At 33.9% G+C, this 13,418-nt stretch overlaps 1 protein-coding gene across 8 annotated transcripts in view; it reads right to left on the reverse strand.

Annotated features, from left to right (window-relative positions):
- CCDC91 (coiled-coil domain containing 91) overlaps positions 1-13,418 on the reverse strand; it is a 409,698-nt gene that overhangs the window by 308,963 nt on the left and 87,317 nt on the right. For all 8 annotated transcript variants that reach the window (XM_070046418.1, XM_060305802.2, XM_060305805.2 and 5 more), the window contains exons 2-3: positions 11,485-11,527; positions 9,374-9,452 (exon numbers count right to left, since the gene is read on the reverse strand). In XM_070046418.1, the coding sequence (XP_069902519.1) occupies positions 9,374-9,452; positions 11,485-11,514 (109 nt within the window). In that variant the 5' untranslated portion in view covers positions 11,515-11,527. The remainder of the gene's footprint in view (positions 1-9,373; positions 9,453-11,484; positions 11,528-13,418) is intronic.

Genomic DNA, 13,418 nt, shown 5'->3' on the forward strand with positions numbered 1-13,418 from the left:
AGGCCTAGGAGTCTAAAACAAGAATCTCAGAGGTAAAGCTGTAAAGGGGGAGAGGGACATAGGCAGCTCTGTTAGCTTCAGGTCTGGCCTTTGCCTCTGACCTCCATTCAGAGAATTTAAGTCAGAAATTTTTCCTAGTCACATACTGCACCATTCATCCACAGTTCCCTGATCTAAAGTCTACTTCCCACTCTTTACCCCATGCCATCCTGAGTGAACAAACAGGGTGATGATGACTTCTGCCCTTTGGCAGATTCAGGCATGGGGCTCGCTATGAACTGGTCTTAAGCCTAGCTCACTGACCAAAACACGGAGCCCTCATCCTCGTGAAGAACAAGAATCCCATGACTCCAAAGGGATGCTGACACTCTAGACATCAGATTTTAGACTAGGACCTGAATTACAGAACAGTTTGTCAACTGAGACCTCTTACTGATCCTTTAAAGATATTGTGAGAACAGTATATATGTTCATGAGATTCCTTCGTGTTTTTATGTGCAGTGGTAGTTTGTTAATTTTCCAGGTGTATGGTATTCTATTATATAAATATACCCCAAAATATTAAACTTTCTACTTTTGATTGACATTTGGGTTGTTTCTAGTTTAGGCTATTATAAACAATGTTCCAATAAACATTATTTGACACATTAAAAAATACAATATGACAACTAAAGAGTATTTCAACCTACCATGCTGATTTGCTCATAGTCAGCTGAAGATTTTATTTTCAACATACTCATAAAATTAGCATCACCTTCAATGTCACCAACATTGTCTTATGTGTGACCATATTAATATAAAATATGACATTATTTAGAGTTAGAGAACATGTTTGTCCTGTGCTCATTTTAGTAAAATTAATAAATGAACTATTTGTTAATTTTAACTGATCTTTCCATTAAGTCACAGGAACAATATACTAACTATTATCATCTAAATTAAAATAGCTTCACAGAAAATACATACAAAAATATTCCCTGTAGGGTTACTTGTAACAGCAAAAAACCGGGAGTAAAATAACTAGTTACATGAATAATGATACATCCATGCAAAAGAGTGCTATGCAACCAGTAAAATGAATCTGGAAGATCTAGAAGTACTCCTGTAGCAACATCTACTAGGGTGGGGAAAAAGCAAGAGGCGTTAGCATGTATATACAGTATACTATGATTTGTGTAAAAAGAAGAGGAGGATACATTCACATTTTTATATGCCTGGAAGAAATCTGGAGGGTTACAAAAGAAAATGAAAACAAGTTTTATCAGGGGAGTAGGACTAGTGGACTAGGGGAATGGGACTAGGGGACTAGGATAAAAGAGAAATGTTCACTGTATACCTTTAATATTATTTCCCTTTTCTTTCATGCCTTTTGTACTACATGTGAGTATGTCTGCCTGGCTGTCAGAAACAATAAAAAGTATATTTTCTGAGGCCAAAGAAGCATAATTCAGAAGGGCAGCGATACAGAAATTTATATATTGTTATAAGAACATTTGACAATGACTTACACTGCTACTGAGCAAGACAGAGCCTAAGTTTTTGGTGGTGGTGGTGGTGTTGGCTAACTCAGCACTGTGATCATCAAGAATCAGAGCACTACCTTCATCTTATAGAAAAAAGATTCACGGCCAAGACTTCATCATTTTTAATAATGTGCAAAAATCTCTACAAAGCTCTATTTTAAAAATTTGTACCTGTATTCTATAATATTCTAAAAATCAAACCATTGTCTTTTTAATAAGCAAGTTCAGAATCAGATAAAAGAGATAGACTGTACCATAAAACACCAGAAAAAAATGAGTTTAAACAGTAATTGATAATAATTAAAATACATAGAAAAGGACCAAGTTTCTCTTCAGTTCTACAGTTCTTCACAGTAACATTTGTGTTCTATGTTTACAGCTATGTTTTTAGACTAAATGTAATTTATTAGATTAGTACTGTGTCAGTTTGACCATGCAGTTAAAAGGTACCATGATTCACCTAGTGGAAGCTACTCATATTACAGACATTGTAATCAGAAAAAATTTTACAAATAAACTTGGAACTCAAAATCTGGAAGAATGCTTAGATATCGTCTAGCCCTTCAATTTACAGATTAAATAATTGAATTTCAGAGAAGTTACACAGTTAGTTGAAAGCGAAAAGCAGAACTCCTCATTCCATAGCCAGAGATATTTGACTGTAAACCACATTACAAACCTAATCTTCAAAGTCATAATAAATATCACTAACATATTTCCTATTATATGCATTAATGAAGACAGAAATTGTCATAAATTACTGAAAACCCACATAAGGACTGATACTTACATGTACAGCCATAACTCACAGCTTTATAGAAGTTACCGTCTTAGTCATCATTTATAAAAACTGGCTCCAGAAAAAATAAAGGTGAGTTAAAAATCTGGGAGGTAAGAAAAAAATACAAGAAGTAGCAAAAGCAGCTATCTGGCAATCTTCCATTCAAATACCCAGTGTGACAATATTACAAAATTATTAGACTACAATGGAAATCCAGTTTATGTCCTGGCAAAAAATGTCCAATGTGGATACAAAGTAGAAGCGACAAAAGTTTTCAAACATTACCTATACTGCCTATTATAATACAGTATGTGAATATGGAGTAAGTCACCTTCAAATTTTACCTCAAATATAGATCAGACCAACGAATTCAGTTAAGGTTTACTACCCCTATGTGCAAACCACAGATTAATCTGAAAAAAAAAAAAATCACAATTTTTTCTCAAACAAAAATGTGTGGACTCAGGTTCTGAGCTCTTATAGATGTGTAACAGATTCTACTGGAAAAACAGGGTTAGCAAGGAGAGTAATGGGATATTAACAAAATGGCCGGTTTGTTGTCCTAGGTTTTCCTGGCCAGGAGAATGGAGAACGGAAAAACTGAACCATGAAATCAAAAAGGCATCTGTCTTCCAAGTTTCTCTCTGCCAATGTCTTGAGAAAAATGTTTGAACTTTCCTGTTGGCTTTGTATGCAAATAGCTCCAGATGCAAAGTGAACCACATCTAAGTTATTTGGTTCAACATCTGCTGGTCCAGTTCCCATTATCCCTTCTAAAGGGTCGGCTTGTGAAAAGACAGTTTAGTTTGCCCTCTATATAAGCTGTTTTGAAGGAGCTAATTTGGATTAAAGTATCTATCTGGACCACTTGTTTTTCCCTTTGATGGTCAATGCAGTCTAATGTGGTCTGTGTAGTGCTGCAAGGAACTTAGAAACATATTGGAAAGGACAATATTCAAGGTTTTGCCTCCCACCTCGCCTTCTAGGCAATTTATATTTATACAGTTTAAAGTAAAAAGTGAACAGTCATTTGCCTCTAAAACAGCACCACCCACACTGTACACAATGGCAACATGACAACACTTTCTGACCTAATATACTTTTCATGCAACCTCTATCACAGATTTCAAACTAAAGTTATTGTTAAAAGCACTTGCTAGTATTAACATTACATTTCAGGAGACACCCTGTCATTTGAGATGACACATTTCATACAGTATCACAAAAGTAGCATAAGTTGGTCCACAGCACATGGCACTTAGTGTCTGATACACAGTTTATTTTCAAACATGTGATAAATGAGTGAATTAGTGAATGAACAAACAAGCAAATAATTAATTTAAATAAATATCATGGATTCTGAAACTTTGAGTCTGCTGCAATCAGAAAACATAATCAAAAATGTACTAAAGCCAAACTAAGACTAACAGTCTAATGTTCTTAGAACTTGTAAGGTCAAGTAAAGATAGAGTCCTTCCTTCAAAAGGGTATGGTAGGAAAGATAACTTGCACTGGAAGGTAAAAGTGGAGAAAAAGGAAGAAATGAGAATATCTATCTATTTATGTCTACATTCTGATATATATATATATACATTTGCATTTGTATGTATATAAACATGTGTATATCAGAAGATAGACATTCATTTCGAAAAGTTAGTTTCCTAAAAGGCAGAGTATTACCAGTCTTATAAAAATTTACAAAAGATAGTTAATTGTTTGAGAATGATTTTGAAAAAACAAGAGATTTCTTAGCCAAAAAAAAATTTTTTTCTAAAAAATATAGTTCTATAAGAAGCAAGTTCAAAAACTTCCTGATATCTCATGCTATGAAAAATCTGGAATGATTTTTCTTTGGGAAAAATGTTTAGAAGAATAATATTTTAAAAAGGAGGTAAAAGAACTGGATACTATTATTGCTGCTTCTAGACTCCTAATATTTTGAACTAAAACTTAGTCTAACTTCTGCTGTCCTCTACTGTTATCTGCCTATACACTGTAGGACCAGGGAAAAAATTAGAAAAAAATAGCAAAATAGCTGTTCTCTCTTTCTGAGAATCTGTGACTACTCTTACTAACCATTATCCCCAGGTTATTTGTCTGAATTGGGAATGACCAGGAAAGTTAACTGAGCCCAAGAGGAAATAGCTTCTTAGCCATCTTTGAATAATTATCTAAGATTTCCAAGATTACTATAATTTTTAAAGAAAGCTTAAGTTTGCCTTCCTCTAACTTGTGATTAAAAAACTATTTAAATACCCTCAAAGAATTAAAATAAGCAAAAAGAGTTACTTGAAAGTAAATCTGCTCTATTAATTATCAAGAAACAATTACTGATTAGCAAGGCACAATGCTATACTTAGGTACTTTTGATTAAAAAATGTTTAAAACATGGCCTCTGCCCTCCAAGGCTTAGACTAAAGTAGACATTCAGAGATGGAAGTCATACTGATAAAATCATATCTTTAAAAATACAAATTAGTACACCAATGTTCATAGCAGCATTATTTACAATGGCCAAAGGAAGCAACCCAAGTGTCCACGGACGAATGAACAGATAAAGAAAATGTGGTCTGTACGTACAATATTATTCAGGCTAGGAAAGGCAGGAAATTCCGACACATGCTACAACATGGATGAAGCTTGAGAATATCATGCTAAGTAAAATAAACCAATCACAAAAAGAAAAATACTGGATGATTCTATTTATATGAGCTATCCAGAGTAGTCAAATTCATAGAGGTAGAAAGTAGAATGATAGTTGCCAGGGACTGAGGGGAGGGGGAATTGGATAGTTATTGTTTAATGGCTACAGAGTTTCAGTTTTACAAATGAAAAAGTTCTAGAGATTAGTTGCACAACAATGTGAATATAATTAAAAATACTGAATTGTACACTTAAAACTGATTAATATGGTGGGGGGGCGGGATATATGGGAGATTGGGATTGACTATATATAAAATACTAAACATATAATACATATATTTATATACTATATATAAAATACTCTATCATATATAAAATAGATAACTAATAAGGACCTACAGTATAGCACAGAGAACTCTATTCAATACTGTGTAATGACCTATATGGGAAAAGAATCTAAAAAGGAGTGGATATGTGGATATGTATAACTGACTCTCTTAGCTGTACAGCAGAAACTAATATAACATTGTAAATAAACTGTACTCCAATAAAAAAATTAATAAAAAACTAATTAATATGGTAAATTTTATGTTATACGTATTTTACCACAATTTTAAACAAATACAAATTGGCATAAGCTAAGTGCCAAGCAAATGGTGCAGAAAAAAATGATACAGTAGCTCAGAAGGAGGAGCAATTATGAGATATGGAACAAACAGTGAAAACACTATGTTTTTTCTTAAAGGAAAAAATAAGACTCAATTAAGCAGACAGGAGTTGAGGGAAGGTGTGACAACCAGAAGCAATGGCAAACAGATAGGAACAGACATCATCTAGAAACAATGTAGATCACAGTTTGGCTCACAGGGTTCCAACAATAGCCATGGAGACAAGCTAGAGGGTAAGGCTATGAAATAGGGAGGAAAATGACTGAGGCAATTCTTCTCATTGAGTAGCTTTCACTGAAATGAAATAATAATCATCACACTTTTATTGAGAGTAAAGGCAAGAGGAAAAAAGGAGATTCATAATTTCGTATTCATTCATCACTTACATTCTCCAACTCCTTTGATAAAGGAAGTGTAGAGACACATATCATAAGTTAGATGCCACACCTCTGATGAGGGAGGGGCCTAGAGATAATAATTTGTGTAAAGAACCAACCTGAGTGTTTCACTTATTCTGACTGGCAATTTTTTAATTTCATTATCAGCATTGAATATAATCTGGTATTTTAAAAGTTCCCACTACATAAATGATGCTAATATTACAGAAAAATGCACGTCCCAAGGTACCTCAATTCATTAACAGTATTGAAGGCTAAAAACAGACATTCTGAGAGACAAATTATCCCAGTTGCTATTACGAAATCATCCTCCAACTAACCACCAGCCCTAAAGCAGGATAATCACGAGGCACACTAAGCCACTACACTCCGTACTTAACACAATCTTTTATCCTAACCCCAAGAATGAACATTTCTATTCTCCCCAAAGCACTTTAAAAATTTAAACCAAATGTTTCTGAATAATCTTCTTGGATTTTATGCTGTGGTAAAATTTGGTTAATAGTCATCTCTTAAAAATATTTTTCTTATAGATTACAGACAGCTAGAGTATAGGTAGCAAAACAGACAAAAGGAGAATACTAGTCTTCTTAAACTGGAAAAAATCTGCTTTAGATCTCTTAAAGAGTTCCTATCTTTTCTGGATTTAGTGCGGAAATGATTAAATTGTTACGCTAATCAGCTTGTGCACATCACTCTTATCTAAACAATTTCAAAATACCTGAATCAGAGGCAGAATCCAGCAGCCAGAGGAAGACAAACTATATTCAACAAAGGAGAAAGATTGCTTTCGTTGAGCAATCACCTAACATGCCACTAACTTCAGCTCTTGGCCAGATTTGTTTTCCTTCACTTCTGCAAGTCACTGAGGAAGTCCAAAAAGAGTACTTTCTTCAGGTCTGATTTTTTCAGTGAGGGAGAGACTGTGTGTGTGTGTGTGTGTGTGTGTGTGTGTGTGTGTGTGTGTGTGTGTGTGTGTGTGTGTGTGTGTGTGTGTGTACACTAGAGGGGTTATTCTTTAATTCTAGTTCATTAGGCTTTGAGGACTTGACGTACAAATAGACAGATATATAGAGATGTGACATATAATAATAAGTTGCTCACAATATACAATACTTTAATACATTGCCACAATAACTATAGAAAAACAAACACTCCTCCTGCTTTCATGCAAAGTAAAGAAGTCCAATCTGGCTTCAACTTCTACTCTGCTGAAACCATTTCCTTCAATGACATTTAGGACTGTCTGTGGGTTTTTCTCAGTCTCAAATCTCACTGACCTCCCTACAGCCTTTGACATCAGTGACCATGACTTCTTTGAAATGTTCTACTCCTTATGTCTGTGTTGCACTAGCCCCTACTCTCCTTATCTCTCAAGTCTCTGGTCTCTTTTTCTTCCTCCTGTTCTCTAACTATGGACATCCAAATTCCTCTACTTAAGGCTATTCTCTCTACATGTTGTTTCCCCCAGTGATCTCCTACAACTTCAACTGTCATATCAATGGAAAAACTCCCAAACGGAGAACTCCAGCCCACCTTTCTCTGAACTCTAGGTACTTTAAATAGTCATGTCTAAGACAAATTCATTAAGGCCTCATACTGACCCAAACCAACTCCTTTAAATTCTCTGTTTCTGTTCATGGTAATACCATCCTTCCAGAACCGAGGCTCGTAACCTTAAAAATCAATTTTGATTCCTCCTTCACCCTCACAGCCAGTCAGTCAGATAGTCCTGCTGATGCTTTTTTCAAAAAACAAAGTTACTGAAAATAAACAAGAAAGTATTTCATTTTTATTTCATGATAGAACATGAAAGTATAAATTTCACTCCTAAACACAGTGATCTGTATCAAACTCCAAAACTTTTTATAAACTGTCATTTCGTCATCTGTATGACAGGAATAATGCAGTTGCCCTACCTACAATAAACGAAACATAATAGCACACTGAAAATCCTAAACCATCATATAAATATCACTATCTCAAGTCTTCCTATCCACTCCCATTGTCACCCTAGTCTAGTCATTTATTCAGATACTTATTCACTCATTCATGTATTCATTCGTTTTTCTTTATTCTTTCTACAAAATTTACTGAGGGCCAACTACAAGCCAGGCACTATGTTCAGCATTTAAGACATAACAATCGGAAAAACAGACATGGTACCTTACAAAACTTAGTCTAACATGAAAGCCAGAAAATAGGTGCACATAGATTTGAGAAGGCTCTCTGGGAAGGCTTCCCAGAAAAAGAAACATTAAAGTAAGAAACGACACATAAAACAAACATGAGTTTATATGATAAGGGAGTGGAAGAGAGTGGCAGTGGGAAGCAAGGTGAGCAATTCTTGGCAAAGGAAACAACACATACAAAGCCTTCAAACAAGAATGAGCATCCTAATGGTGCCATCCTCTTTCCCACATCTACACCTTTATTCCAAGCATTTTTCTCCTTTCAGAATCTTTCCCCATTCCAATCTCTGCCTATTGAAATTATACGCATCCTTCAAAGCCCAGATCAATGATATATACGCAGCTTCAAGGACAGTACTTGACTCACACCAGGCATGAAGTAACATTTGCTAAACGAATGGATGACAAAATCATCATTCTTCCCAAATCACAAATCTGCTTCATATTACAAATATGTATGTGCCTGCCCTTGAAGTAAAGGACATGTCCCCACAGTGTCTCATGCATAATAAGTGTTGGAAAAATATTTGTAGAATGAATAACTCTAATAATCTAAGATGAGGCAGAGCTGTTGAAGAATGGTATTTTCATCTTCGACTCCTGACTTCACAATGATTGAGCAGAACAAAAAGAAAATGCAAAGTATTATTTAGACAGAATTATATTAATACTGAACATTAGGTCTTCCATAAAATACCTCGCAATAATGGAATTTATTTTTGTATTTAATTTCCTGGATGGCTTAATTCTTAATACTTTTGAATGATTTTCCTGTAGAAAAACTTCTAAATTTAAATACTGTTGGGGATGACAAATCATTTTTATAATATTTTTAGAATATTAAGGAGTCTTTAATTAATGAAATGGACACTCTAAAAAAATTAGTTGGCACCTCACCTTACTAAAACAAAGACAAATTTGGAAATGTCAATTGTACTTTAATTTTATTTAATGTTCATGATATCTTTTTTGGAATCATGCCTCAAGCCACCATTGCAGAATTTTTTACTCAATCCATAATTTGTTATGGAAAAAACTATGTTAAATTTGGGGCATTCCATTTTTCAGATCAAAGAAGGCAAAGTGAAAAGGTAGGAAAGGGGCTTTCAAAAGAAAGGCAAAAATGCTGAATAAGAAAAAAATATTCCTAGTTACTCTATAGTAGTACCTGTAGGAAAAGCAGCCCAAGGAATGGCAGGAGATGTAGTTTGGGTTTCACCATTTCCACCATCAAAAATCTCTGCAGCCTACAAAACAAATGCAAAATTATTTTAGAAAATCTGAAAAGTATAAATGCTATTTAAGCAATCAAGCCTCCCAATTCTGCAAATGTAATACTCTGTAATACCCCACACATTTTCAAATTTCCTCTGAATACTCAATTGCTTTTCAGTCTTCACTGCTACCACCCCCCACTACTAGAGACTACCCCCAGTGTTTGTGCTCTATATCTTTGAGTAAAACTCTTCCTTCCTTTCTCAAATACACCTCCTGCCAATGAAATTTAATTTCATATACCCTTAATCACATTTTCATTTGTGAACTTTATATCTAAGTATTCTAAACTAACTACCACAGCGTTTACCTATGTAAATAAGAAAAATACACCATTTTTCTTCAAAAGTCTAGAGACTAAATCTTTTTCATTAATTATCACAAGACCAAAAAGAGATCAACCTAAAGAAACAGGATTCATCCATATGCTTGAATAATCTACCAGCTGAACTTACTAGCATTCAACATTTAGAGAATTCCTAAAGCTGACATTTAAATTAAAGCCTCCTATTAAACAGTTTTAAAACTATGAGGCAGTCAATTACTGCATGTTGAGTTTGTGGGTAACAGTGCAGAGTTTTCTCTCTCTTAAGTGTTCAGGTCACAGCAAAATTATCATTGAAAAAAAGAGCCAGAATTTCAACTTGGATTCTGCATTGAGTTGTCAGCCAAGGAGAAGTCAATTGGGGCAATCTGCCACAGGAGCTAAGTGACGTAGAATACAGTAGCTACTCTCCACAAACTATGACAAATAAACATGGTTTATATACCCAAGGATAGAGACCTTCCATATTTCTATAACAGTATACAGAAAGAAAGAACCCTAACAACCGTAATTAAATTGGAATGGCTGGTTAACTTTGTACCTATATAATATTAAAAGGAACATATCCGTTGAATACACGTTGAAGTATAACTGTTACTCTAAGGAACATTATCTACTCTTTTTTCTCTGATATAATAAATCAAGTAACATAATAAGATTCAGTAACATAAATAAGATTCAGTCACCCAACAAATCCCAAAATACTAAACCAAATACAGGAAATATACAAATGTGCTAAACAAAAAACAGTGTTAGATGAAGTGAACAAAACAGGTAAGTTCATATTCTAAATATCTCCATACTAACAGCTATTAAAGATCAACAGAAGAGAAAATGATCCTAACCTAAACTCACACTATTCTTTCATGATATGGATATATACTTAATATCTCATTTCTCCTATTAACGTCATTAATTACAGTCCCTATCTATAACAATCTCCTTTTCACCAAGTTCCAAACTAGGTAAAGGTCTTTCTTAAAGAAAAAGAAAAAGGCAAAAATCACAGAGCTCACTTGATGGTAGTTCCAGGACTTGAGCTCAGGCATCCTGACTCCTAATCCAGAGATTTTCCTGCAAGACTATACTGGCTCCATAAAAATAACTGGGTTACAAAATATTTCAATAAAACGAACACACACTGAAAAGGATTAAGGAAAAGACTGCTTCTTCAGCTAACAATTTCCTTACAAAGCATCCAACTAAAACCTAAGAGAATAATCCAACAGTGCAAACAATTAGTTCTATAAACCACCAAAAGGCCGTGTACTTAATATATTAAATCAACTCATTACAGGTGTAAGCATGAAAATGTGTGACAGATCTTCAATATTCATCCCTCCTCTCACAAGTATTTCCTAAAAGACATGTATCCCAGCAAAATCATCTGCAATTTCTCAAACCTCTTCTTTACTGCTTCCACTAGTAGTACTTAACTACCTCAATTTAAACCATTCCTATGGTCATGCCCAAGTGTTCAATAACAATAAATCAGTTTTAACTGTCAGAGGGAATATATTTTAATTTTTCTTGATTTCATTTTTTTATTCCAGAGTTATATTCAAAATGATCAAGGATCATGAACACCAATGATAAATAATACATTTAGTATACTCTATTATAATCCCACAAAGTTAAAACAATTACATAAGCAAAATAAGGTAAATAACAGCACATACCTCAAAACCACCAAAATCATCATCATCCATTCTTTAAGTGCACCTGAAAAACAGAAGACATTGAAACAAGCCCACACACAGAGTCATTTATGTCAAAACACTTCTCTCACTTAAAGGTATATATACATTTTGATTTGTTTTTTTTTATTTATAAATTAAAACTATTTCATTTGGGTTAAAAAAATATATTTTAACTATATGCATATGTATTTTTAACACAAAAAGACTGAGGTTTTTTGGCAAAATTAGCCATTCTGGCAAAATTAACAATTTCTGTGACTTTTTCAGCAACCATGTATTTTGCCATTTTATGTTGAGACGCCAGGAGTGGAAAAATATTCTTTTACATTTTAATTTGCTTTTCCCAAATTGGCACTAGGGCTCAATTCAATAATGCTTCCTGCTTTTTGCATCTATTCCTCAGTTGTCTGGCAACATCAGCACAAACTCCAGTTAAGAACAGGACTGTGGTGAATTTTTGGAAATCTGTCCCACACCACAAAGGTTCTTCCCTCGGTTTCATGGCCGAGGTTGATTTAGATTTTCAAAATTGATCAGCATTTTTGAGCTGTGGCCACAACTTCTGGAGCATTTTGATATGTGTATTTTTAGCTGAAACTGCTTTGCACTTTTGGAAAAATGTGGAGCAAGTTACTAGGCTGATCAAGATAAATCAAGTCATGTATTCATGGAGACCAGGAAAGAGAAAAACACAAGCGAATATCCAGAATACCTCTCTTCTTTACCCTTAAAGTATGTAAGAGAGACAAGCAGTGGGATAATACATGCTTTATTTTGTCCTAATGCACATCATAAAAATAAAAGGATAAAACCATGAGTGCATGGGCTTTGGAAAAAAAAAGAAAAAAGAAAGAAAGAAAGAATAAGAAGGAGACGCTTTTATCTAACAAACAGTGAAAGAACTAAAAAACCTGGAAAGGTAAAATGAGTAATAGGTGATATATAGTAAAACAAAAAATAAATTCACAATAAATTGTGAAGTGATACTCTGTTCGATAACTGGTTTCCTTTTCTTTCAAAAGTGAATATATTCAAATATTAATTATAGTTTTCTTGACCCAGTAATACTAAACGGACTTGATTACAGAAAAACAATCTTCTCCAACTTCTAAAAAAAAAAAAAACAGCTAAGCAAATTAAATCATATGCTAAGCTCTAATTCTAAAGGTATTTTCTAAGGCATTTTGCTTTGAGTTATAAAGCAGTAGTTATCTACAGCCATGCTTTGCCTTGTCACTAAAATTAATACAAATGCCTTCAAAAATAAAACTCAAAGATAGTCAAAGAAAAATAAACAGTAAAAAACAATCTCAAGGATTGCTTTATTTTAATAGGCAAAGAAAATTTATTTTCACAGAAACTCAGTAGGTAATGACACTATAAGGAATATGTAGACAGAAACACATTATAAAAAGGGACTACATTAAATTAATCAGAATATGACACCAGTATTGTCACCATTACCCACAATTTAACAATCTGTTGAAATATTTTTAAAAGATGTACTTCTCCAAAAATCAAAGCTAAGCAACTCATCCACATACACTTAAAAAATATAAACCAGACTTTCAGAAACTTTTGATGGTGGTTAGTATGAAATGGAATTCACATTAATTCTGTGTTGCAAGCGAATAGAAATCTGTATGTGATTACATTTTTCATGAAGGCATTATGAAAGAAGAGTGATATGGGTACTGAGAATTAACCGAGTCAAACTATAAACACCAAGTTTGTGTTTTCCACATGTGTCCCACGAATCTCAGGAGACAATTAAAAGATATTTTTAGCATCTACAAACACTGTACCCAAATAACATGGTTTCAAAATATTGGAATTTTTAGAGTAATGCTTCTATGTGTTTTCGTAAGTCATATCCCAATAAGTAATTTGTAAGGTGCCAGAAAATTTGAAAA

The sequence above is a fragment of the Globicephala melas genome, chromosome 10, assembly GCF_963455315.2.
Source record: "Globicephala melas chromosome 10, mGloMel1.2, whole genome shotgun sequence".
NCBI classification, from domain to species: Eukaryota; Metazoa; Chordata; class Mammalia; order Artiodactyla; family Delphinidae; genus Globicephala; species Globicephala melas.